The following is a 26,073-nucleotide window of genomic DNA, read 5'->3' as shown; positions in this document are numbered from 1 at the left end:
CGTTGAATGTCGAAGTAGGGCGCTATTCCCATCCCCTCATGGGGTTAGCGACTTCGACGTCTCGCCGCCTAACGTCGAAGTTAACTTCGAAATAGCGCCCAACACGTGTAGCCGTGACGGGCGCTATTTCGAAGTTGGCGCCACTACTTCGAAGTAGCGTGCACGTGTAGACACGGCTTAGCTCAAGCATAGTTCACATGAATCTGTCTCCACAGGCTGATAATCACACCTCTGAACTGCAGTGCAGACCCTTCATGTTTAAACTCACACAAAGAATGAGGCATTCTAGAATTATGGACAGGTACTAACACAACATATTACAAACTAAATTTCCCACCCAACTTTACTAACCTCAAGCCTAACTCACTGAAGATTTCCATCCCAGATCCTCAGCGTAAGGTTAGATTTTATTGTCAGTGTATCCCATGTTCTCTGTCTTTCCTCTCACCTGTTTTTCCTGTCTGTCTGTCTGCAAGTCACCTTATGGCTTTGAGTGTACCTCTTCTCCTGTTGAAATGAAACTCTCTCTTTAAACAAAACCCATGGTTAGTTGACTACTCAAGTGCATAGGCTTGGAAGAGCCTGTTGTCACTCATTCACAGCGAGAGTGAAGACAACATCACAGGAGTGGGCATTTGTAGTCACTTGACAGGGACTGTTGGCCCCACTTCATTAAGCTATAACGACAGGCCTCAAGCAGGTTGTGGTGTATGCAATTCAGTTTTTTTGCTGTAAGACCACCAATGCTGATTGAGACCTGTTTTTCCCTAACTCACATCCTTACTCCGATTGTCAGAAAGATGAATACTTTAGCTCTGGAAAAGGAAGATGAGACTGGCAACTAGCCAGCATCATTGTCATTATTTTCATGGGTTGGAGCCATAAAGCTGAATTCTCTCAAACATGCTACCCAAAAGGACTTACCCAATAGGTAATCTTCCTGTCTGTCAGCAAGTTTTCATATTATTTAAAAAAGTGAATTTTCTGATTTGTCCAGGGAAGGAAACTTTACATTTGAATTGTTTTATGCAGCTGGAAAGTGCAAGTTAACATCTCTTCTGCGGAGATAATCCGTCCACTTTTGAGATCAAGTGAACATATCTGAAAGCCTACTACAAACTGTTTATTTTGGTATAAGAGGGGAAGAAAGTGCAGTGAATCTTATGCCCCCCCTTACTTTAAACCATCTTTTAAATTAAATTCCTTTCAGTGAGTGTTTATATAATACAGGCAATCTTACTTCTGTGGAAGCCTAAACCAAAGGAACTTCTGGGACAAATACCCTGTTCCTTCCAAGCCCATAATTTGGACTCTGTTTGATCTCCACTGCTTAAAAAAAAACTATGGGTGCCTCAAATGTGAGAGTTCTGTTTCTACTATGCTATCATGTTGACTCTGGGGTTCCCAAACCTCTGTGGCATACCTCCTGGGGGCAGGGCAGGGACAGAAAAACATTCATGGGAGTGTGGCAGAATTTGGTCCAACTCTACCCAGCCCCCTCCCTGCCCCCAGTTCTGCTTCTCCTCTCGCCTGCAAGCCCAGCTCCCACCTCTGACTATGACTCTGCTACCTGCCTTAGATCCTGACCAGAACTGTGGCTTGGACCATGGTTCTCAACAGCAGCTCCCAAGAATTTGTGGATAGATCCCATTACTGGTAAGGGAGTGCATAACAGAAGGAGTTTGGAGACCACCACCTTGACTGATTACAAGGCCACTGCAGAGCCTGCTGCTCCTAGGCAGCTCACTGAATTACGCGAAAGTTATCTAGGATCATGATAAATTAGGAGACCAAGTGAATCAAACAGCAGGTACTACAAAGCTAGGTATTGATCCTGAACTAAAACCCTGGATGCAAAAATCCACAGACTTCAGGGGAGTTTGGCTCCAGATCTGAATTTTGTGAGCTGGTATTCTCTATAACTACTAAATGTGTGTATCAGCAGCAACTAAAGTATATGGTATTTCATTATAATCTACTTATGCTTTCATTTCAGATAACAATTTAAATCAACAGATTCACAGTCACAGCCGCTAACTTCCCAGCTGCCTGACACAATAAGAAGAGAGGGAACACATTAGCTGTCATGTTGTACTGAGCCCTGGCTATCCTACACCAGGCTGCCGCTAACCTTTGGATGCCCCAGATATATAACAACAGCTGATGTTGTTACCGTGCACATAAGTTGTGTTTGGAACAATCATCTCTGGATGATTTTCTCTTTAAGAGGATTTAGTGCCATTACACAATAACATATTATGACCCCAAAGGACATACAAATGTAAAATAAATTGTAACTAGTTCCAAGCTTGCCAGGTCCACACAGCATTATTGGCAAACGGCCTTAATTTTTTTTGACTTAGTGATACTAAGATGCATAGTCTGTGACATTAACTGGAAGTGGATGCTTTCTCTCAAAGGGGCACTGCTCTCTTCCTTTAATGTTCCTGTGTGATGATACACTGTGGTATGTATTTGCCTTTAGTTGTACCCAAAGACTTTGACTTCCATGCATTCAAACAGTCACAATATCTTCAGTCATGTTTTTATGGTTACCAGGAGCAGCAATTTATACTCTCCATAGCATCTGCCACGGCTACTGTATCACTGCACGCATTGAGAACATAGGAATTGCTATACCAGATCAGTAGCCAATAGTAAATGTTAGAAGAGGATGCAAAACACTCTGCCATTGACAGGAGAAGTTACTTCTTGAGGGCTGGTGGACACTGCAAAGGTACAATCGGAATAGATAATTCATCTCAGACTAGGTCTACACTATGATACAAATCTGATTTTCTGAAAATAAATGTTATGATGCTAGGTTTTATAAATTCAAATTTGAGTATCCTCACCTCCCCATGAAGTCCCCACAAAGTTGACTTAATGCTGCCACTCTGAATCGCCAAACATAGCCTGTTGCAGCAGTGCATTGTGGGAACCTATCACCCAGATCCCTCAGCCCCATAGCATTCTGGGTTTTTTCACTGGTGCAGCATGGGGAAAAAAATGCCCCACAGGTGGTTGTGGGAATGTGATGTCATCTTCCCTGCTTGTTCAGAATGGTATGACTTTTACATTATCAGTCCAGCAGTCCAGGCAGGGGACTATCATACTGCCCTGAGATCACCCAGCCAGCTGTTTCATGTCAACTGGTACTCCAGCCACATTTCCTGACCTTGAAACGAGAAAAACCTCCTAGAAAATATTACAGGAACAGATTTCTGCTTGAGGAACGAGTAGGACAGTAAAGTTAAGGAAAGTGCAACCCATATCAACTAAAGCCAACTGCCTAAGGCAGGAGAAAAGCCTGCACTGAAGGATTTTTGGCTTCCCACTTCACTACACAGACATGTCCAACATGGGCATGGAGCCTGCCAAAAGTCCACATGTCAGAACACCTTTAAGTATGGCTTTTACATTATCAGCCAAGCAGTGCAACAGGCAGGGGACTGTCATACTGCCCTGGGATCACCCAGGTGGCTATGTCATGTCAACTACCATTCCAGCCACTTTTCCCACCTTTGAAATGACAAACATCCTCCCTAAAAATGTTACAGGAACAGATTACAACTTATGATACCCAGCCCCACTCCCCTACAGTCTGCCAGGTGTGTTGAGGGGTGGGCGGGAGAGTAGGCTGAAGGACCAGTTAACATGATCCCTTCAGCAGGCTGCTCTGGTGGGGTTGGGGCGGGGGTGGGGACACACCCTGCAACAGGTGTCATGGGGGTGCCAGTTATCACAAGCTATGATCAATGGCAATGGCCAGCCCGCTAAAACCTTTGCCATGGGGGAAAGGCTTCCTCCTGGCAACAGCCAGCCCATGAAAATCTTTCCTGCCTTTGGAGCCCTCACCATGCGCAAGCCAGGGCATGGTGGTTCTGGCACCACGGTCTGCACTGCTCTGCAGGCATGTGCTTTTACTGGTTCGGAGGCTAGCAGAGCGCAAGACAGACCCCGACTGCACAGCACCTGTGGGGGAGGGGGAGCTGGCCATGTAAAAATGTGAACTGCAGAGAAGTTTCTCAGCTTCTCATTCAAGCATGACCCCCATGGCCTAGCTGCCACATGGTATGGTGGGGCAGGCGCTGGTGCCAGCACTGAAAGAAAAAAAATATCTCAGCCTCTCCTGCTATATTCTGTGCAGTGAAGAGGTTATCACTGTGTACTGGGGTTATATTTTTATGGGTACATGTGATCACCCCACTGATAATAAAGAAATAAGTTTCTCCGCCTCTCATATAAGCATGACCCCCACAGCTAGCCAGGGGCTTCCTGGTGCTGAATTCAAATTCATGGGCTTTCTGTTACCTAACTCCTGCGCATCTGGAGAGCAGCAGAGGTGGAAGCGGCCAGTGAGGACAACCCTGGGACACCTCTGGAGGCTAATAAAGTTGATTTAAAGACATGGCATTTCCACATTAGCCTTAATTTGAACTTCTAAATTAGAACTTAATGCTACATTGAGTCGCTTTCCACAGTGTTCTAATATCAACCTTAGCACTCCCTAAAATCGACCTAATGGCATTTACAGTGAAGACAGTGACATTGTAAAATCAAACTGCCTTAAAATCAACTTTGTCATGTTGTGTAGACATAAGTCTCAGTGTGTGTGAAAAATGACATCCTGAAAACTTAGCTAAGCTGACCTTACCCTCGAAAGAGATCGCGCTAGGTTGAGGGAAGAATTCTTCCATCCATCCATCCAGCTACTATCTCTCTCAGGTCCGAGGATTAACTACAGCAACAGGAGAACCCCTTCCATTGCTACAGTGAATGTCTACACTGAGCCAACACAATTATGCCTCTGTGCTCAGCATTCTAAGCCTAGGCCTATCCTAATTACCCTTGATGGGCTGATCCCCATGCATAAAGTCAAGCATATTCCTAAGGTCTGGCCTTCACTAAAACATTAGGTCAACCCAGAGATGTTACTCAGTAGTGTGAAAAAAATCTACATTCCTCAGCAATCTAAGTGGGATTTGACCTCCAAGGTAGACAGCGCTAGTAAGATTTTTTCTGTTGACTTAGCTACTGCCTCCTGAGGAGGGGGATCAACTATAATGATGGGAAAACCCCTCCCATCACTGTAGCAAGTATCTACACTGAAGTGTTGCTAGTGAAGGCTTAGCTTAAGAATCACGCTTCTCAAACTGCATTTAAACTGTTGTGCTTCTCACTCAGTAATATCAGACCACAAAGAGACTTTTTAGATACCTTCTGGCTACATCTACACCAGCAAGTTTTTTTCAAAAAAGCCAGGGTTCATTTGAAAACTCCTATGGAGTGTCTATGCACAAAATGCATTATTTTGACATTAAATCGGAAGAACACAGCGCCCTTTTTCAGGTGGCCCTCTTCCACTCTTGGATGAGGAAGAGCACCTTTTTGCAAAAGAGTATTTTGGAAAAAAAAAACATGTACCCGGGGGTCCTTTTTTCCAAAGAGCAGTCCTCCATGGCATCAGAGTCTTCAATCTATGGCATTTCCTATCCCTTTCTTTCGAAAAAGTGGCCACAGTAGGAACACCGTAGAAAGAATGGATCAATTTTTCAATATGCTTTTGTGTGTGTGGTCACTATCTCCCTAAAGAACTTCTTTTGAAGCACCACTGTAGTGTAGGCATTGCCTCTGAGCAAAGCTTCATTCGTAACTTCATCTTCTCCATTTTCGCCATCTGTAGAATAGAACATTAGGGCTCCAAACCCAGCAGTTCTGAAGCCTATTTTGGATTTATGGGAATGCATTGTTACATAAGCACAACCAATACGTGTGGTTCAGAGATTATAGACGGGAACTGAAGACTAACCCACTGTTACTTTGCATCTTTTGAAACCTTTTTCCTCCAGGGCAAAGTGTAAAGATGCTAGCCTTCTAGACTGGCAGCACTTTACACTCTCTTAGTAGTGGTGTAAGTGACTATACAAGGCGCAGTGCAGTGAGGAACCAGACAATGGGAATTCAGAATCTGGGTTGCATTTCCAGGTTTCATAGTTAAGTTTTACTACCTTCACCAAATCACTTCATTTCTTTGCTTCCCTTCCTTCCCCCAGCTCCTTTCCATAAATGGGGATAATATGGGGCATAACCAGCAAAGAGGAGGGAAGATGATTGTCAGGCTTAATTTGTGTCTAATGTGCTTTTGCAATCTTCCTGTGCAATAGTCTATGGAAGTTCAAAGTACCGCTATTATTTTCACTCAAATACTCTGCTTTCAGAATAATTCATTTCTACTTACTTGTGAAATATATGAAAGATATGGCACATTCTGATGACTTATTACCCCATAGTACTGTGTTAGATCCTAAATTTCTCTTGCAGTGATAGTTCAAGTGCTGTTAGCAGTCAAATGATAACACGTACAGTCTTAAAGACTGAAAATAAATGGGTTTGCTAGAGGGAAGGAGTTTAATCCTATAAAAAGGTTATTAGATATCCAGAAAAGATTAGAGTTATTGGAAAGAGTTCTAGAGCATCTGAGGGGCATTTAGGTAAAGTAATTGTGAGGTAAATAATGATTCTGTGCATTAGTAAGAAAAAATTTGTAAATAGCTTAAAATATTTAATAACTTTATTAATGATCTGGAAGGGATAAATAGCTGGCATTTGTTATCATCAGAGAAACAATACCAACTTAATATAGGGAAGTCAGAAATAAAGAGAGTAAGAAAAATGATATTCACGTTCGGCAAGACAGCGCTAGGAAGATTTTTTCTGTCAACTAAAGACTTCCAATAATCTTGGTGTAAGGTATATTTTTTAAGGTACCATTTGAAAACTTGATTTGCTCATCAGTACCATCCTGGTAAAAAAGGTGGAACGACATTGTACATGAAGTCTCTGGGGTAGTCATGTTGGTCTGCATGCGCAAAAACAATGTGGAATTGGCACCACAGGACTGTTGACTGTAAGCGAAGTTTTAAGATTCTCCTGCATGGTGTTAAGCACCAGAGGTTCTAAACCCCGCCATCCTGTGCAAACAGAAGCTGGCAGACAAATCTGTGCTTCACAAAGTGCTTCTGCTTAATGTGCATTTAAGCAGCAAACAGAAAGCAGAAAGAGTAGACAAAGAAAGCACAAACAGGTGAAAAAAATAACAGCAGATAATGTCCTTCTACGTACAGATTCTGACTCCTGGTTCTCAGCTAGAAATGTTTCTTTTCTAAGAGCGGAACTAACTCTATAAAAAGAGAAAGACGAACAAACGTCTTAAGGGACACCCCTTTCCCCTTTCTCCATGTAGCATTTATTACAGCTGAAGAGACAAAAGAAGTGAATGATGGACTCTGGGGGAAGGGCCCTGACAAAGAATTTGGTCAGTATGACTGCTGAAAATATGTGGAGGGAAAAAGATTTAAAGCAGAATTAAGTTCAGAACCAGTAAGCATTTTTTTCTTTATTGTCTTCTAACCATTTCTGACTTTAATGCCCTGTTACTTGTACTCATTTAGAAATCTCTGTGTAGTTAATAAGATTGTTTTATTGTTTTCTCCAGGCAAGTGTGCTTGGAAACTCCCTTTGGAGTAACCAACTATTATTCTTCTACAGGAATAATGAATTTAACATATTTGTACTACTATCCAGAATCAGGGTTGGGCAGTCCAAGATAGATGCTTCTGGGAGAAAAAAATCTGATACTGAGAGTATGTTGGGGTCGCGTAGTGATAACTTTTACTGCTGCTAAGAATCACACACAGAGGTAGGAGTGACTTACATGCCGGAGGCTGTCTGTCAGGATTTAGCAATTTAGAGGCATCCCAGATTACACGGCAGAGATGACACAGCTACCCATTACTCTGAATCATACCCTGGTATGTCAAAGCAACCTAGTATGTGGCAATATAAATTATGTGTGATTCTGGACTGTTCAGGTGAATGCCACAGCATGACATCTGATTGCATTTCCCCAGCACAGGATTTTCATCTGAGTCTGAGAAGTCCCGGAAGCTGGTGCAGAGCAAATGCAGCCAGCTCCTGTATTACCACCTTTAAGCCCCAATGTACAATACACTAGTGACAAGCAGCCAGACAAGCCATTATCAGGAACTCCCACTTGTACATAGCCTTGTCTGAATTCACCTATTGACAGAGCTTAGGTCAGATCCCTTAGTTATTCTAAATACACCCATGGCTGGCTTGAAATTAACCAGAAAATGAGCGAGATGTGATGGTCTCCAGTCTCCCTGCCACCTTTCCCCACAGTCCATTGTATACAGAAGCTGAACTTTTTTTAGGGGGGGAAGAGAAAGGGGGCATGTCTTACCTATTATACTTGATTTATGAGAATGGGTAATTATTGAAACAGACTATCAAGGAAGATGGTAAGTTCCTAACATTTGGACTCTTTAGATCAGAATTGGACTTTCTGAAAAGACATACTTAAAGTCATTGGGAGCAATAAAATACAAGAATCACTGAGTAGAATTCCATGGTCTGAGTTTTATAGATGAGACAACAATCATAATGGTCCCAGCCAGGGGAGCCAACAGCCACACCAGGCCCCTGGCAATCTGTGAGGGGAGGCCCTGGCTCCAGCGTAATAGGAGGGGTGGGGCAGAGAGCAGATGGCCCTCCGCTCTGGCAGGACCAAGGTGCCACGATGCACTGCCTGGAGTGCACCATTCGGTTCTAGGGATTGCACTCCAGCAGCAGTTTAAAGTGTTTGGGGTTCTGTGGGTTTCTGCCTCCAAAGACACCTTTGCCAGGGCCACCTGCCGAGGGCAGAGGGCCTGGTCCCACCAGATGTCATTTCCAGTGACAACCTCTTCATGGAGCACTTTCTAACAAACCCTAACATACTGAATCCCAGAAGTTAATGCAAAATGAAGGACCATTAAAACCCTTTCTTCTCAGTCTCTATTTATCTACTGTATGTTACTTGATCTTAACAGCTTCTATCTACATCTTTAGGGTTGTACCTGAAAAATATCACGTTTGGTTCTAGTTACTATATTACCTGATTCTTAGCTCCTGGCTCCTTTTCATTCAGGTATCCACACACAGGCACCCAGTCTAATTAGAACATAATGCTTTTGCTAGGATAGTTTCCCCACCCTCCTCTTCTACCACTTCCTGCAAAGGGAAAATAGCAAAATATTTTGCAATCGGGGTCTACATATGAGTATCCTTGTACTGGAATCTTTTAAATGTCCCAGCCATACGGACAATGATCTTAACCCATATGATGGCTGTGTACATTTAACAGGATGCTGGGAGGTAAACGTTTCATATTTAGGGCTGGAGTTGCCCAGAAAGCACAGGCCCTTACCTGTGCTGGCCCAAGGAAGATACCAAGGGCAGCTAACATTCACATAGGTCCCAGGTAGCCCATCAGGCCAGCAGGCATAGTCATCAAAGGTCCTGTTGCAGAACTTGCCTTCTGCAGAGAGAAATAGAGAATGGGATTGAGCATTGTCCTTGAACCAGAATCACCATGAAGAGCAACCATTGGAAAATGGGAGGAATGAAGGTGAAGCAACTGCACTGCATAAACTGTAAAAGATTTTGTTTTAGGAAAGAGAGGTAAATGCCATTTAGCTCCAACCTACACAAGAATAAAGAGAAAGGACTGCAGCTGTCAGACTGCTCTTTCACTGACTGAACAAATGGGCAGGATGCTTGTAAAGGTAACATGGCAAGGGTCCCATGACAAGGTGCCACAACACCTGCAGCCAGAGGCTTCCACCATGCTTCCCATTTCTTTCACGTAGGCCAGTCCCACGTTGGTTCTCTCAGAAACTCCTACTCACCTTATGAATGCTGTATATAATTTCTGCCTGAGAAATGGTTACTGTCATGATGTTGTGAACTCTGACTAATACATTGCTGAAATGCCCACACAAGTGACCATAGATCATCATTACAGTTTATTCAATACACTAAGGCTACAGCTTCACATTTTTTAAACCGTCAGTTTTGGAGGGCAGCACTCTGAGCATAACAGAGCAAAGGAAGATGAGTGTGTTGCCCTCCCACTACTGCTATCACTATACACCCCATTGTAATAATACAGTCAACAGAGGCAGCTATGGGGAAACGAGTACCATTTGTAAAAACAGTGAGACCTGTGCAGGCCTTTTCAGAGCTTTGCTGTAGAACAGCAGCACTCTAGCTCCCACACTGTGGGTTGTATTGTCAGTGAGTTCCAGCAATTTGCCAAGCAAAAGCTGAACAGAATGCGACCACCCTTGTTTGCAACAGAATGATTCAGCCTAGAGAGACCATGAACTGCATTCTCATTCACACTCAGGGTCCTTCACACCACTCTGACAAGTAAAAGACCCTTAAAGTGGGTGTAAATTAAAGGGACCAAGTATAAAAGGGACATGGCTTAAACGTCCAATGCAGGACTCTCCTTGAAGATCCCCACATAACACCACCTGCTACGACCTATTGTCTGTCTTGGGCTGATCCTCCATATTAAAGGCTGCACAGCACATTGCAGAATACAATGGCTACATCTACACTTCCAAAAATCTTCAAAATGGCCATGCTAATGGCCAAATCAAAGAATACTAATGATGTGCTGAAATGAATATTCAGTGCCTCATTAGCATGCCGCCAGCCATGGCACTTTGCTCACCCGTAGCTTGTCTACACAGGGGTCCTTTTTGAAAGGAGCCTGCTAACATTGAAATCCCCTCATTCCTCTCAGGTGATATTCATTTCAGTGCCTCATTAGTACTCTTTGATTTGGCCACTAGCATGGCCATTTCAAAGTTTTTTGTAAGTGTACACACAGCCAACGGGTGGCACCACCTGTCTTGGAACCAAAGATGAGCCTTAGCACTACAAGATATTTTTGGCCACAAAGATGAATGGATTTATACTTGATTCCTTCCATGCAATCTTCTCTCTCACTGCCTGCATGTAATCCTGTTATACCAGGAAGCAATCCAACACGGGCAGGTGGGCTGAAGAGAATGGAAATAGAGGACTTTCCAGACCATAAGAGTTCCTTGCCACAGTTACTTTATAAAGTAAAAACATCCCATTCCTGCATATCAGGCTTACCTGTCACAAGAGGGGGTGTCTCAGAGAGATACTTCAGGCACTGCAGCTGATATTCTTTCCACTTCTGCACCACTTCGGAGAGGGACCCATGTGCACTCTGTAAGAGAAAGGTCTCAGGTACATTAAAAGCCATACCAGCTGCTTCACAGTCAGCCAGGATAAATAAAAATGCAAGGTGGGTCTAACTCAGCTACAGTGGCAAATACTAGAGCAGTCCTGTCAAGACCCCTATAAAGAGGGAGGTGCAAATAGAGAGTTTCATGGTAAAAAAGCATATGCTGCTGTTGCATGCTCATGTCAGGACAGCCAAGGACACGATCGATGCAAAACACACACACAACTGGAAAACATATTTGTACCTGGACATGGTATGGAGATTTTCCATGGAAAGGGCATGGTCAAAAGTGATGCTCATTCCTGGACTCATTACCTCCAAACAAATATTTTCAATGAGTAGAGATACCAAAAAGCTTCCTTGGAAAAGAACTTTTAATGAACAGTGACCTTCTGTGATCCTGGAATTTAGGCCAAGATACTCGAATGCATTCAGCTTGCACAGTTTAAGTGTTTCTCCAAAGCAGATATTGAACTTTTCCCTTTGCTTCTTGAGGGTGGCATCTTCTCCAACATAAAGTACAACTTTCTTAGTGGGGTAGAAATCCCTTTCTACACATTTTCACAGACACCTACTGCCATCCACCCACAGTCTAAGGAAGAGAAGTTTCTGCATTCGGTCATTGATGATTTATGTAACCACGGTGAAGTCAAACGAATTAAGTAGTTGGTACTTCTGCTGGTTCCAAATGGCCCCATCTCACTGCCTGCATTTTCCCTTGTGATCTTTTTAAAACACCAAACTAATGAAATCTGAATTATGAACATAAGAATTACCATCCTGTAAGTGACCAATGGTCCATTGAGCAGCCTGTCTCAGAACATGGCCCAGCATGGCTGCTTCAAAAAAAGGCATAAAAACCAGCAGCATGAACCTAATTGTACAATACTCTACAATGGGGTGGGGAAAACGTCATTTAATCCCAGCTGTTGATCAGTTTATGCTTTGAAGCATGAGGATTAAATAGCCCTTGTAATTCTATCCTAGCTGCCTAAACTGCCCATTCTGTTTTTTTATTCCTTTATTCTTTTTCTTCCCCTGTGAGGCTCGGAAGAAGCCAAAGGTCTGAAAAGTATCTTTTCAAGGGGTAAACAGAATGAAGAAGCCATATTTAATTAAATAAGTGCTTAAATGGGGCTGGATTCCTTCCATTACACCAATAATTTGAAACATTTAAAATGTTCGTAAAAGAAAAATTTACACATCAAACTCCTGTCTTGAGCAACTAACCCACGCAGAATAGGGGTCACTAATGAGAGCACATCACAACCAAGCTCAGATATACAATCATGACAACACTGCTTTCATTAACATGATTTATTTGAAGTTTGGGAACCTTACTGGCCAGTGCATGATTCCAGGTTCCCCTCTGCTCCTGGATACATTACTAGTAATGTTCATAAAGATCAGAGCTCACAACAAAAAAATAGCAGAACTCTGTATCAGCCTGAGCTACTGATAAGCAAATGAACTACTCTTCTGTAACACATGCTCCAGAAGTCCAAATAAGCTATGCCATCATCATGTTTGTTTGCAAAAATGTTCTCTGGAGGCATGATGAGGAGGGCCCCACCTGCCTAAACACAACATGGACCTTTATTGAGAGAGAGAGAGAATGAGTGTGTAGATTTTACTAGCTGATATAAAGCCTCTTTGGCCGCATCTTGCCAATGCGGTCTGCTCTATCGGTCAGATTTCACCCATAGTCCTGACTGAAGCGTTAGAATTCAAATCACGTGGAATTTTTATTTTATACATGTGTCTATAAACAAACACACAGAAGCCTGGAAGGAGATTACATCCTCTGAAACAAAGGAACAAACAAACAACAACAAAAAACACACATACACCAACCTTTGCCACATATTTGGGTGCCATGACTCTCTCAGTTACAAGGTTAGAAAGTTGTTCACAAGTCAAAGCTTATTTTCTTCAATTGGATTAACTGTTCCTGACTATTTATCAAATAACCTGATGAACAAGTCATTATTAGAATATGGGAGTTTTACAGGTTGTTCATTTTAACCAGTCAATATTCTTCTTGTATGGCTGGCCCTGCAAATCACATGATATAATTTCATCGCTTTCCAGCAGCATGGGACGTGGCTCAGAAATAGCAAAAAAGCAGCACATCCAGGATAAGATTACGGACAATAATCCTTTATCCTACATTTAGTAGTTATCTATAAACAACTCCCCCCAACTCCTGCCAAACATCACAGTAAGCCAGATTAACTCCTTTATAATGAAACAGGTATGGAAATCATTTTTAATTAAAAACTAGCTGTAGTCTGTTACAGAAATCCAAGATTATTCAATTAAGGTTGTAATTTTTTTTCCAGAATACACTAGGTTTGTTTGTTATTTTTTAAAGCCAAAACTATCATTTGGAGGGAAAAGTGTAATTTTTTTTCTAAAGTACATTTCAATGGTCATAAAGAAATAGCCACCTTTGAAAACAGCTGGGGAAACTGAAATCTCTGTCCATCAGTTTTCTCAGAATTAGACATTCTATCTGCACTGATTTCTCATCTTGTGCTAAAGTAACTAGCGTAATTATTAGCAAACAACATGAAAATAATCAGACATTTTCTCTTTGGTAAAGAGGATTCATTTGGGTATTTATTTATTTTTTATTACCAACAGCATGTTGCAAAAAAAATAAAACCCACAAACATAATAGATTGTACAGTGTCATTATTGCTCCACCCACTCAGCTGTTTATAGCCTGGTTTATTTGAATACCACTTCTTGTTACCCAAATGAATACCAAATTAGTCACTGAATGTAAGTTTTATATGTGCCACCTTCCCTTTTACAAAGAGACCTAATACCAGGCAAGTAATAGTCAATATGATTTATATAAAACTGTAGATATTCAATGTAATTAATTACTCAAACGGGAGACACTAAGTTAGTGACTAGATTATTATTATTTGTATAGTGTGTGTATGCAAGACACTTTATAGACAGGTATGATGAGAAGGCCCTGCACCAGAGGTCCTACACTTAAATGGACAATCCATAGGCAGGCGGCAGGCAGTTGTGGCAGGCTACAAGTAAACAAATAGTTTTGTTAAACACAAGTCTTGCAAGTATCATGATTTTCATGACTAGGCAGTTGCCATCTTACAATTACCATTGTCAGTTCTTTCAAAGTACTTAACAGTGAGAGGAGAAGCACCACAAGTTACAAAGCCTCTCTGCAGGAAAGAGGTGTACTAAGGCATGATGATGGAGAAGATGGAGACAGCAGATTAGGTGAAGTTGGTGGGGTTTCAAAGCATATGGGGAGCTGTGTGAGGTGCAAACGGGAGAAACACACAAAGAAGACAGGCAGTGATGCAGCTTGGGTGGCATAAAATGGATTCATGAGAATGAGGAGAGACAGGTGCAGTGAGCCATCCATTGTACTAATATCATTAAGTGCAGCTAGTCTCTAGTGATAAATTATCCCATTCAGAAAAGTCTGAGGAAAGAATTAGTTAGAAATCAGTGACATCTTTACAGGAAATCCTTACTTTGGTCACACTGTCTTAGCAGCTTACACTGCACAACAAAACACTTTTATCATTTTCCTGTATCTTGGAGGCTGCTCTTGTAATACCAGGTAATTTCATCTATTTGACTCCAATGCAATCCTTACTACACAAGAGCTATTCTACAGCACAACAGCCCGAAACTGAAAGGTGCTCAGAAACCTCATTTCTCACTGAGGTGAGGGGGAAGGAGAAGCTGCTCAGAAAGTCACAGAACTCACTTCTTGTCCTGCAGAATGGAGCAGATTATCTCCCAATACCTGATACAGATTAGAAAAATGAGGCCTTTTATCAGTAACCCTATTGAGCTTCCTCCTTTCTTGTCCATGCAGTGTCTGCCCCAGCCTTGTGGGTGAAAACAAAAGTCCTGTGTTGGCCTCAGCTTTCCCAAGCCATTCCATTGTGTCCCAGTTCAGTGTAAGCAACCCCAATATATCTCCACAGGCTTAACTGTTATGATCCAATGGCTGGACACAATTAGAGAAATTCAGAATGGAAATAAAGTGCAGGCCTACCAAAGGTCAGAGGTGGGGAGAGGAAGGAGGTCTGAAGGGAAGCATAGGTGACAATCGTCCCAGGTCCTGGCAATTCAAAGGGGCCCAGGGCTCCAGCTGCCACCACAGTAGCAATAGCTGCCTTCAGAACCCCAACCATTTTAAATCCCTGTCAGAGTGTGGGGTTGCACAATCTGGGCAGCACTGAGGTGAGGGCACTGCCCCTTCCACCCTTAATCCCATTCCTTCCAGGATTGCGGAGCCGGTTGCCCATCCCCCTCAACCTTGCCTAGAGGCCCGAGGAAGCTGTCAACTCTGCTGTAAGGCATACAATTTGAGCAGCGTAATTAGCCATAGGAATTCTCCATCTCTGACAATTTTATATGAAGATTGGATGTTCTTCCAAAAGCTTTGTTCTTGGAATTGTTTTGGGGAAGTTCAATAGCCTGTGTTATACAGGAAGTCAGACTAAATTATCACAGTGGTGCCTTGTAACCAGGAAATCTATCAACTGTAATAACAAAGACTAGGAGCTAGGAACTGCCACATTCTAATCCCGGCACCCAGAGTGACTCCCCAGGTGATTGTAGCACGTAACTTCACTTTCCTGCATCAGTTTCTTTACCTGTGACACAGGAACAATACAGGTTTTGTAGATCCTATACTCATACAGTGCTAATCATTAGCTGTAATATAACTACCTTTATATTCGCAGGTAGTCCGTCGTGTCTGACGATGACGTCTTGAACTTGCACAGGCTCATTGGTTGTGGACTCGCATGTGTCTGAGGAGTCCAAGCTTTGAACGGCATGGGCATTCACAGTGAGGGCAAGGGAAATGTCCTGGCTCTGTTGGTGCGGCTGCTGCTGTTGGTTTCTTCCTCTCACGAGCATCAATGAGGCGTACGCGTCGCTGCTCTTCAAAGTTGTCATACGCGTGTTGTACGAGAGCACGCCAGCCTGTTCGGTCTTTTGCACGCTGCTCTAGCTGATCTGGTTTTAAACCACAATGAGCAATGTTGGCCTTCACGCAGTCTTGCAAGCCCTACCTTCATTCCTTTTGACCTGGGAAAGTTCACCGTAGGGATTCTCAACTCCTCCATTCGTATGATGTGCCCTGTCCAGCGAAGCTGGGCTTTCAGAATCATGGCTTCAGTGTTCGTGGCTCCTGCTCTGACCAAGACTTCCAGGTTCGTAACTCTGTCCAGGCATTGAAAATGCAGTATTGACCTCAGGCTGCACGTGTGGAAGCACTCCAGCAGTTTTATATGTTTTCTGTACAAGGTCCAGGTTTCACAGCCATACAGGAGACTGGTCAGGACTACAGCGTTGTAACTGTTCCTTCAATAAACCCTTATAGTTAGATGGTCAGAAAAACTGGTTCCCAGCAACGTCCAATTTCCAGCCTATTTTGCTCTGGGTCAACACCCCAGCTTGGGCAATTGAGGATCTTATCCAAAAGCCTTTTAGAGATTGCCTCTTTTAAAATCATAACTAGTTTTCGGCTAAAGAATGATGGTTCAGAATAAAGAGTCTAATGAAAGCATCTCTAAATCAGCATAAAGGAAGTGTGTGCATTAGAGAAACTTCCACTCCTTGGAATGCACAATTTGATTGTATTTAAGACAAGATACACGCTTGAATTTACAACACTGAACTTCGTCCTCACTTCATAGACCTAAGGGGGCAGAGGACTGAACCCCAGAAAGTCCTCTGTAAACAGCTATTGCTCTGTATCTACAGCGTGCTAGAATTTCCTCTCTCCAGGGACGACGGTTCTTATGCTTCATTTTGTTCTCAAGTTTGTGTCTTTAGCGGTGACAGTCCTTGAAGCCACTGACCAGACTCAGAAACATCAGCATTAGCACAAGCTTCCCTTAAAGTGTTCCTCTGCCTCAGCCCAGATCTTGACATTGCTTCTTCCAGCATGAAATGGATTTATCCTTTGGCGTTTTTCTGGCTGCAGCTTTTTGGTTAATTGTCACTGGAAGTGTCCATTTTACGGTGGAAATCTGTTACGTGGCTGTGTGCTCAAGAGAATATGGGCGGGGTTCCATGGGTGGAATTAATTTTGTTATATGCACCAAGACACGTGCAGATGTGTGCCACCAATAGAAACACATCCTGCCAGGCACATACTAACCTCTCCTGGGCAGCCGCTCAAGCACTTAGCTTGCAGCCTGGAGCACTGGACAACGCCTCACATCCCTCCCCACATCATTTCATACCGGCCACCCAACCAACTCACACCAGCTGGTAACAGCTTTTAGTAACTACTGGCCTGGAATGGATTAAACCCAGTGGTTTGAGTGCAAGAGTGTCAGAAGGCTATTAGTTCTGAGTCAGTCTTTGGACCCACTTTTCTGTTTCTTTCTCTCTTCTTTAGAGACCCAAAGGTTCTTATTTTTTCCTCTCAATATTTTGAAATCTATATCAGAAAGAGAAATAAAGCTTTTTTGTTTTTTTTTTTTGTTTGTTTTGCAAGCACTGTAGTGACAATCGAGGTAAGGTTGAACCCCAATTTCTCTAATAAAGCAGATTTTACCTCCACATCTTTACCTTACATCAGAATCCCTCAGAATTGGTTTGGGGGCTCCTTTACTGGGGTATAATAGGCCTTGGAAGTCTGAGAAAGAACAGGAAAAAGAGGTAATGACCTGGAGGAAACAATGTCTTCTGAGACAAAGTGTGCAGCGGACACAAAAATTGGAGGGGTGGTAAATGATGAAAAGGACAAGTCACTGAATCAGAGATATGGATCACTTGGCAAAATAGGTAATGTATTTTAATATAGCTAAACGTAAACATCCATCTGGGAGCAATTTCACCTGAAGAGAAGGCAAAGGGGTGACCTGATTACAGTCGATAAGAGTTTACGTGGGGAGCACATATTTAATACTAGGCTCTACAAACGTAATCCAAGAGTTGACAGTTGATGTTAGAGAAATTCAGATGAGAAATAAAGTGTAAATTGTTAGCATTGAGAATAGTTAACCCTTGGAACAATTTGCCATAGATTATGGTGGATTCTCCAAATCGCTGAGTTTTTAAAATCAAGATTGGATGTTTTTCTAGGAATTATTTTGGGGCAGTTTTATGGCCTATGCCATATTGGAAGTCAGACTAGATGATTACAGTGACACCTTCTGGTCTTGGAATCCATGAATATCTGGAAGTGGTATTGGAAGGACAATCACTTTGGCCACTTTGCTGTCATTCATAGAAGTTGTGCAGCAAACTTGACTTTCCTTTTGCATATGGAAGGCGAATCACTGGTCGCCCCGTAGACACAGATAATAAATCCACTATGGACTACCGCAACGAAAATGCAATTCTTTAGCGGTTTTCTTTAGAGTTAAAGAACTACTTTGTCTGAGGTGTATGTTGTCTCTTTATTTTGTGTGATGATACAGAGGTGAATTAAAGGCATTTGTGAGACTTACTGTTGTTTTCCATGCTTCATATGTTTTAAAGCATGATTTAATTTTAGAAATGTTGGGTTTCCATTTATTTCTGGTTATTATGTCCCTTCCTTCCCTAGGTTATGATGTGCCTTAAATTTCCCCCAACACAAACACTTGGCATTATGATGCCCAATTTCAATTTTAACTCCAATTAATGTGGTCTTCTTGATTTAGGCAAGACACAGCATCTCTGTGAGATGAAGTAATTATTATTACCCCGCCTTTGCAACTGCTTCACTGATCAAATGGGCTAGCCTTAATTACGCCTACCAACTCAATTTTACAAGCAACTTGGCTGGCAGCTGGTCATTCTAGATGAAGCCCTCAGAAATAGCAAGCACTGAAATGGCACCCCTTCATTCAGAGAAAAAAAGTCTTTATTGACAGCTTTCAAGAATGTTTTACACAAACATTTCTGGTTCGTTAGTCACTAAGAAAAATGACTGTAGGGACTAGAGAACTACTTTCCCCCCCAATGTTCTCCCTTTTTAAGTTTCTTCCTGTCTCTCTCGGGGAGCCGTAACTGATGAACACATATAGGAAAAAGCACTGCAGGAATTGCTGTGAGATTTCTGCAGCACCCTTCTGCACACACCTGCCATTTGGTCCCTTTGTGAGCAGCAGCAGCTGCTCAGCACTTCTCCAGAATGTAGTCTTTTATTCTCTTCCCTGGAAAACAGCCTCCATGAAATACGCTCTGCCATGGGATCTATTTCCTGGTCCCAAATTAGTTTATGGATCAGGGTCAGCATATCTGGAATTCTAAGACTCAACAAAACCAAAAACATTTCATTTCAGTTTTCAGTATGGCTCTTATGTTGCCCTAACTGGAATGGAAGTTTCAACCAAGTATAAAGAGTTATCCTCCAGCAACCTGTGCATGGAAGGCATCTCCTCTAGTAGGTCAGGTGGGTTAAAAAGGCTTTGTACCATCCTCAGTGACAGATAGGGTTGGGGCAGAGAGCTATCACCGGCAGTCTTTACTCCTGCTCCTTGAAATGTCCATCCTTTCCTAAATGTTGGAGGAGCTCTGCCCACTGGTAACCATGGAAACCAAGAATCAATATGCTTACAACTCAAGTGGACACAGCTTTAGTTTGACAGGCATTGTTCTTTGTTCAAATGTTCTTTCCTCACAGCTGCTTTCAGCTGTTCAGGCAAATGTTCCTACCCAGGACTTAGTGCCTGGGCTAGTTACACATAATAAAGTGACTTTGCTCTTAAAGTGAGGGCACAAAGGAAAACCCCTTTCCTTAGTGGACTTTGGTGGCAAAAAGGCTCAGAAAAAAAATGCAGCCAGAGTCAGGAGAATTCCAAAAGAAGAGACATAACCCCATGATTCTGGCAGAGAGCTAGACAATTCTGTGGAACTCCTCAAAAGGAAACGAGACCATGATGATGCAGATTCACTATAAAAACAGACAAGAAGCAGTCCTGTGGCACCTCAGAGACATGAGCTTTCATGGGTAAAACCCACTTAATCAGATGGCATTTGGAGTGAAAATACAGAACCCAGGGTTTATATAGCAGGGAGCTGGGGTGGGTGGTGGGGAGAGAAAAAAAGGAAGTTATCTGTTAATGAAGTTAGATTATGCTGTCAAGTGCAGCTCAATAACACTATCCACAGACAAGGTTTTTGGAGTACTCTCCCAACACTGTAATTCTTATTTTAAATTAGTTGCACATTTTTACTGGCCCAAGGCTGTAGCGCCAGTAAAACTGTGGAAGAGGCGGGGGTGAGAAATCAGAGCTCTGCTCCAATTCACTTAACCAGGTGGCGAATCAAAGCAGAGATGTAATTTAAGGCTCTCTCTCACACACACAAACACCAGAGGGAGGTGACCGGAGCTCTCTATCAGAAGAAGGGCTGTTGAAACATGAAATCTTTCAAAGGATGGGGAAGGGATGAGGGAGAAAGGAAAAAAGACTGATGATCATATGAGGTGTTTGTAACAGTACAAAGGCGCGGTGATATGCAGAGAGCTGTGAAGCAGAGGTCAGCAGCTTCATGTGGTGCAGAGAGGGAAGGTGTCACCCAATCAAGCAGGATTCTAGGGGTTTTGCTGTGGTGTAGAATGCAGTGAGTCAAGTTAATCCCAGATGACTTCAGTGGGTATACGCCAGGGAAATATCTAACCCAATCCTCACTGAACTAGGCATAGTTAAAGCACCTCAGACATGGACATAGAAAAGTTCTGTGCTAATTAGTTAACTTGTAAAATGAAACAGGGAGGCAAGCCATCGAGACTAAGCAAAACAAGAACAGATAAAGGAAAGTATAATGATGTGCTACAGGCCACCACCTGTTGTAGTTATAAAACTGGAAGATGGTGATGGGTGAGTGGGATTCCTTGAAGACATTCAGGATTCAAGAAGAAAGAGTATCTCCTTTAGAAGACAATAGGTACCTTACCTGCTGCCACGCAGCATATGCCTACAGTGATTTAACAGAACAAGGGCCCTCAGTTTATTAATGCTAGCATTTTACATCCAAGGCCGTGTCTACACTAGCCCCAAACTTTGAAATGGCCATGCAAATAGCCATTTTGAAGTTTACTAATGAAGCGCTGAAATACATATTCAGCGCCTCATTAGCATGCGGGCAGCCGAAATTCGAAATTCGAAATTGACATGGCTCACTGCCACGCGGCTCCTCCAGACGGGGCTCCTTTTCCAAAGGACCCTGGCTACTTCGAAGTCCCCTTATTCCTATGAGCAAATGGGAATAAGGGGACTTCAAAGTAGCTGGGGTCCTTTGGAAAAGGAGCCCCGTCTGGACGAGCCGCGTCAATTTCGAAGTGCCACGGCTGCCCGCATGCTAATGAGGCGCTGAATATGTATTTCAGCACTTCATTAGTAAACTTCGAAATGGCCATTTGCATGGCCATTTCAAAGTTTGGGGCTAGTGTAGACATAGCCCAAGAGTCTCAATCAGTCTAACAAAGTATTAGTGAAGTCTAACAAATACCTTGTAAGGTAAGCAATACCCCCATTTAAACAGATGAAGCAAAAGGATGTGCAGAGCTTAAGTGAATTTGCTCAAGACCGTAGCAGAACTAGGAACAGAAACCAGGTCTCAGGTTTTCACTGTTCTTTCTAGACAGATCTGTCTAGTGATGAGAAAACAAAATAAAAACATACCATGTACCAAAATGGTAACACATCTTTTCCACCCTACATATAAAACCCACATTAAAAAAAAACCCCAAACAGAACACATGAATCTTCAGAGCTGAGTTTCCAATTTTGATAAGAACACTTTATTCTACCTCTGTCATGACTGTTTGCTCAGACATGCTCATAGGAACTTAGTCTCCAATTTAAACAAGTGATTTGAGACAGTAAACGAATAATCATAAAGCTATTTTAAAAAAAATCTCTGCTACATAATTTCATGGCTCCTGCATCTCCTAATCATGACTGATTCCAAGAGAAGAATGTGATTACCTCTCTATAGTTTTTACAGTTCCAGCTGAAAAAAAGCTAGTTATTTCTGTTTTAATTAACCAGGAACACTGTAACTTGGTAGCAACTCGTCATCACATTCAAGGTGCACTCTCCAGTTATCTGATGTATTGATTTTTCCCTATTAACCATCTCTCTCCCAAGTCCACTTATGTAAGCGGTGGCTTTATAAATTTTCAGCTAAGAACACTGCAAAGACAGACTGGAGAACTGAGCCCACAAGAGAACTCTCCAAACTACACTCATCTCAAACTCTTGATTTTATTAATAAGACGTATCCCTTGGGATGTTTCCCCTGTACGCCTTCTCAGTATAACAACAGTGCAGGCTGGGCCTTCCAGCATACATTGACGTGAGTTTATTGTACCTGTCAGCTAAGCAGACTCTTGGCCCAGTTTTCCATATACCACAGCATGCACACAAGATTTCACATTTAGATGCATTCAGTACCTACACTTTACAGGCCAGCATATACATTATACCGTAGTGAATGCAAAACACATACCTACAGTTTCTACACCAGAAAGACTTGATTTGTCAGAGTGAAGACTGTAGCAAACTCAATGATCATAAAAAGACAAAAAGAGACCTTTATGTCAGTTTGCTGCATGGCTTCAATCTGGTCCTCCCAGCCTGAAACACTCTCTTTGAGCTCCTCTCACTGTGTGAAGTGACTTGAAAGGAAGGATAGGCAACTCAGAATGGACCCACCAACTTTCACCACTCTCAGACTTTGCATACAGTAGCTGTGCAACAGCACCATCACCACTAGGAGCACAGGGATTTGTAGGATTTGTGAGACTTACCATCTCTAGGCATTTTACATATAGAAATGCCTCATAATGCCTTTGACAGGTAGATGGGGGTAATATTTCACAGAGGTATACGTGAAAGTACAGAAACAAAGGCATTATCAAAGGTCACACAGAAAGTGGCCTAAGTGGGAATCTGGGAACTATGACTCCCAAGCTCTTATTTTGCATATGTTCCTTAAGAGAAAAATGCAACATCAGTTCCCTGAAGTCACTTTTAGAAGAAAAACCTTTCTGTTTACACAGGCGTTAAATAACTTTTAAACACTCAATTTCAAACGACAAGCCTTAAAATACAACTTCTATCAAGATGCAGATTCCAAGGAAAGCCTTTTGATTTACAGTATAGTTCAAAAATGGGAGAGAAGAAGTGGAATTTGAGATGGTAATCTGTATTTTCTGGAAAGTAAGGTATTAAAATATTGCTCAACAGGAATGATCTGCTAAAGCATATATATCATCATCTCAGTACGGTATACACAGAGGAGAAAGCAAAGAGTGCCTGGGGGAGTGGGAAGCGGAGGGGGACTCCAGCCCCAGCTCTGTCACAGGCTGCCACCTCCAGCCCCGACTCCACTGCTATTTGTGGGGCTGTCAGGAGGCCAGCTTGGCTTATCTTCCTGTCCCAGCTCTCTGATCCAGGAGCATCCCCAGTCTTACTGGAGAAGAGATATTGCAGGACCAGAGAGTGCTGGTTTTAGGAGGTGGAGCCTATAGTTGAATTTTGATATTTACCTAAATTATAGACATAATTGATTTTAGTTGTGCGTCTCAACTGAGTTTTCCCAAACAGCTGCCTTTTTAGAATTCCTCCAAGAATTTGAGGATGATTTTTGTATTCAATTTGACAATTTAATTAGAATTTTGTAGACTTTGCTAAAAGGCTTATTACTTTCAATGAGCAATGTGGGTCTCAAACCTATGAGGGACTTGGGTGGAGGATACCATCTGTTCAACCCTAAAAGCCTGACTAGCTGCCCCAATGGCTATGTCTATACAGAAATTAAAAAAATGCTCAGTACGAAGTAGCAGAGCCTAGATCAACTGATTTGGTTTCACAGAGCTAAACAGAGCAGTTTAAATATTCAACCTCAGACTGAAGCCTGGGATCTACTAACCTCCCTTCTGACCAGATTCCAAACCCTGGGCTCCACCCCAACTGCAAAGCTCTATAAATCTATTTTTAACCCTGCAGCCTGAACCACAGAAGCCACAGTCAACTGACTTTGCAGGCTCTTCTGTGCAGTATAGTCATATCCAGTAAGTCTGTAGTTCTAACACCAACCTTCCTGCCTGACAATGCTTTAGTCAACCTGCTCTGAAACAAGGGCCTCCCAAATCTTTTATTTTGAGGCATAAATCCAGCAAAAGTCACTCCGCAGTTGGCAATGTAGTAACACAGAAACAAACTGACTAGTTGACAACCCCAGCTCCCACAAAACCCTTGTGTGATGTTACTTCCATGACGAATCACCACAACTGCCCCTTAACTAAGCATATGCAATGGTTAGTCAGTAGCATATACAGTCCTGACAATTAATGTGCCAGTTGCATCATCATCCAATAAGAATGCTCACTGTCCCACTGCCAATTGACTCCTGCAAGGTAAGTTCCAGAGCCCATGCCACTTTCCTACGTCCTCTTGCCTCCATTAGGCTATGTCTACACAGGCTTGACAAAACTTTTGTCATTCACAAGTGTTTAATCCCTTTCCTGTGAACGACGGTTTTGCTACAGCAAGTGCATGTGTGAAAGCTGCAAAACTTCCTCATTGGGGGAATAATTATTTTGTTGGCAAAAGTGCCAACAGCATTCTCACAGGCTGACTTTTAGCGACAGGGTTGTGTTGACAAAGCCGTAGTCACTAAAAGCTGCATAATGTAACTACCTTCAATAGTCACAAAATTAAGAAAACTGGGATACAGAGTCAGATCAAGATGGAAAGTGTCCCTTTGTTAACAAACATTACAAGGTTAAATCTAATTAAGCAGATTATTGTGTGCAGCATGTGACTATTGTGAGGGAACTGATTTACAGCCACTGACTTGATCAGCTATATGCCCTTTCTAGTGTATGTTTTGTAACAAAGGTTTTCTATGTTCTTGAACTTTATGAGCATACAGAAGTCAAATGCCATTTGTCAGGCAGAATTATTACAGCTTGCTACAGAGGAGACCCCACAGAACCATCATGTGCACACACACTCTCAAGGAAAAGGACAAAGCACAAAATAAAAGCAAATGGCTATTCAGACAGAAAGCAGATGGGTACTCGGTCTAGTAAACAGAAGATCTTCTAAAGTGGTACTATAGCAGAAAAGGTGGGATGTGTAGGAAGGCCCAGGAGGATGGAAAGAGACTTTTGAGGAGAAAAGGATCCAACTGGGCTAGTGAAAGCAAAAGAGAATGGAGCTTATCCAGACTGAGCCTCCAAATGTTTCCTGAGGTCAGTGGAAGGTAAACACAAAGTGATTCCCTTCCCATAGACTCCCATGTCCACAGTACTATTGGGTGAGGCAATATTTTTATTGGACCAATTCTATTCAACTGACTTTAGTCTAATAAAAGATATATTATCCATCTTGTCTCTCTAATATGCTGGGACCAACACACATACAAACAGCACGCTCTGACTGATTAGCTCTGTGCAAAGCTGCTAAGGGACCAGATCCTGCACCAACATAAAACATGCCCACCACCAACAGGTGCCCTGCAGGGGAGATTCAGAGCACTAGCGCAGTTCCTTGAGGGGGTAGGCTAGCTCCCTCAGGCCGGGGGCACTGTTAGCTGCTCTGAAGATCCTGAATTGGTAATAGCGGCTAGAGGTGTGCTCCTTTACTCCATGCAACTGCTCCCCAGGAGCAAGCCCAGTCTTTCCCCTGACCAGTGAGACTGATTTTATTTGGCGACTCTGCCTTGCTCTGCTAATCTAGTCAGTGCTTCCCTGGGCCCATCACTGTCTGGGCAGAGTAGCAGGATGACTGCAATAACTGTCCTGATCAAAAACTAGGTTGACACTGACTCTCCCTGGCAGAGCTGTTCTGTTTGGAACAGAACCACTTTCTCTACGAACTTCTCCGTATAATTGTGGCCCCTTCCTAAGCTCCCGTGGGGCATTAGGCAGGATTGCATCTTAATCACGGGGCATCAGCTGCATGCCCCTGTTGTGC

At 42.7% G+C, this 26,073-nt stretch overlaps 1 protein-coding gene across 1 annotated transcript in view; it reads right to left on the bottom strand.

The window, feature by feature from the left end:
- The window catches only part of GLP1R (glucagon like peptide 1 receptor), a 97,964-nt gene that overhangs the window by 44,843 nt on the left and 27,048 nt on the right, over window positions 1–26,073 (bottom strand). Inside the window, exons 2-3 of the mRNA XM_074988403.1 lie at window positions 11,017–11,113; window positions 9,272–9,382 (exon numbers count right to left, since the gene is read on the bottom strand). Of these exons, the coding sequence (XP_074844504.1) occupies window positions 9,272–9,382; window positions 11,017–11,113 (208 nt within the window). The remainder of the gene's footprint in view (window positions 1–9,271; window positions 9,383–11,016; window positions 11,114–26,073) is intronic.

Source organism: Carettochelys insculpta, chromosome 3 (genome assembly GCF_033958435.1).
Source record: "Carettochelys insculpta isolate YL-2023 chromosome 3, ASM3395843v1, whole genome shotgun sequence".
NCBI classification, from domain to species: Eukaryota; Metazoa; Chordata; order Testudines; family Carettochelyidae; genus Carettochelys; species Carettochelys insculpta.
The sequence above is the reverse complement of the archived record's forward strand: the minus strand, read 5'-3'. Positions and strand labels throughout refer to the sequence as shown.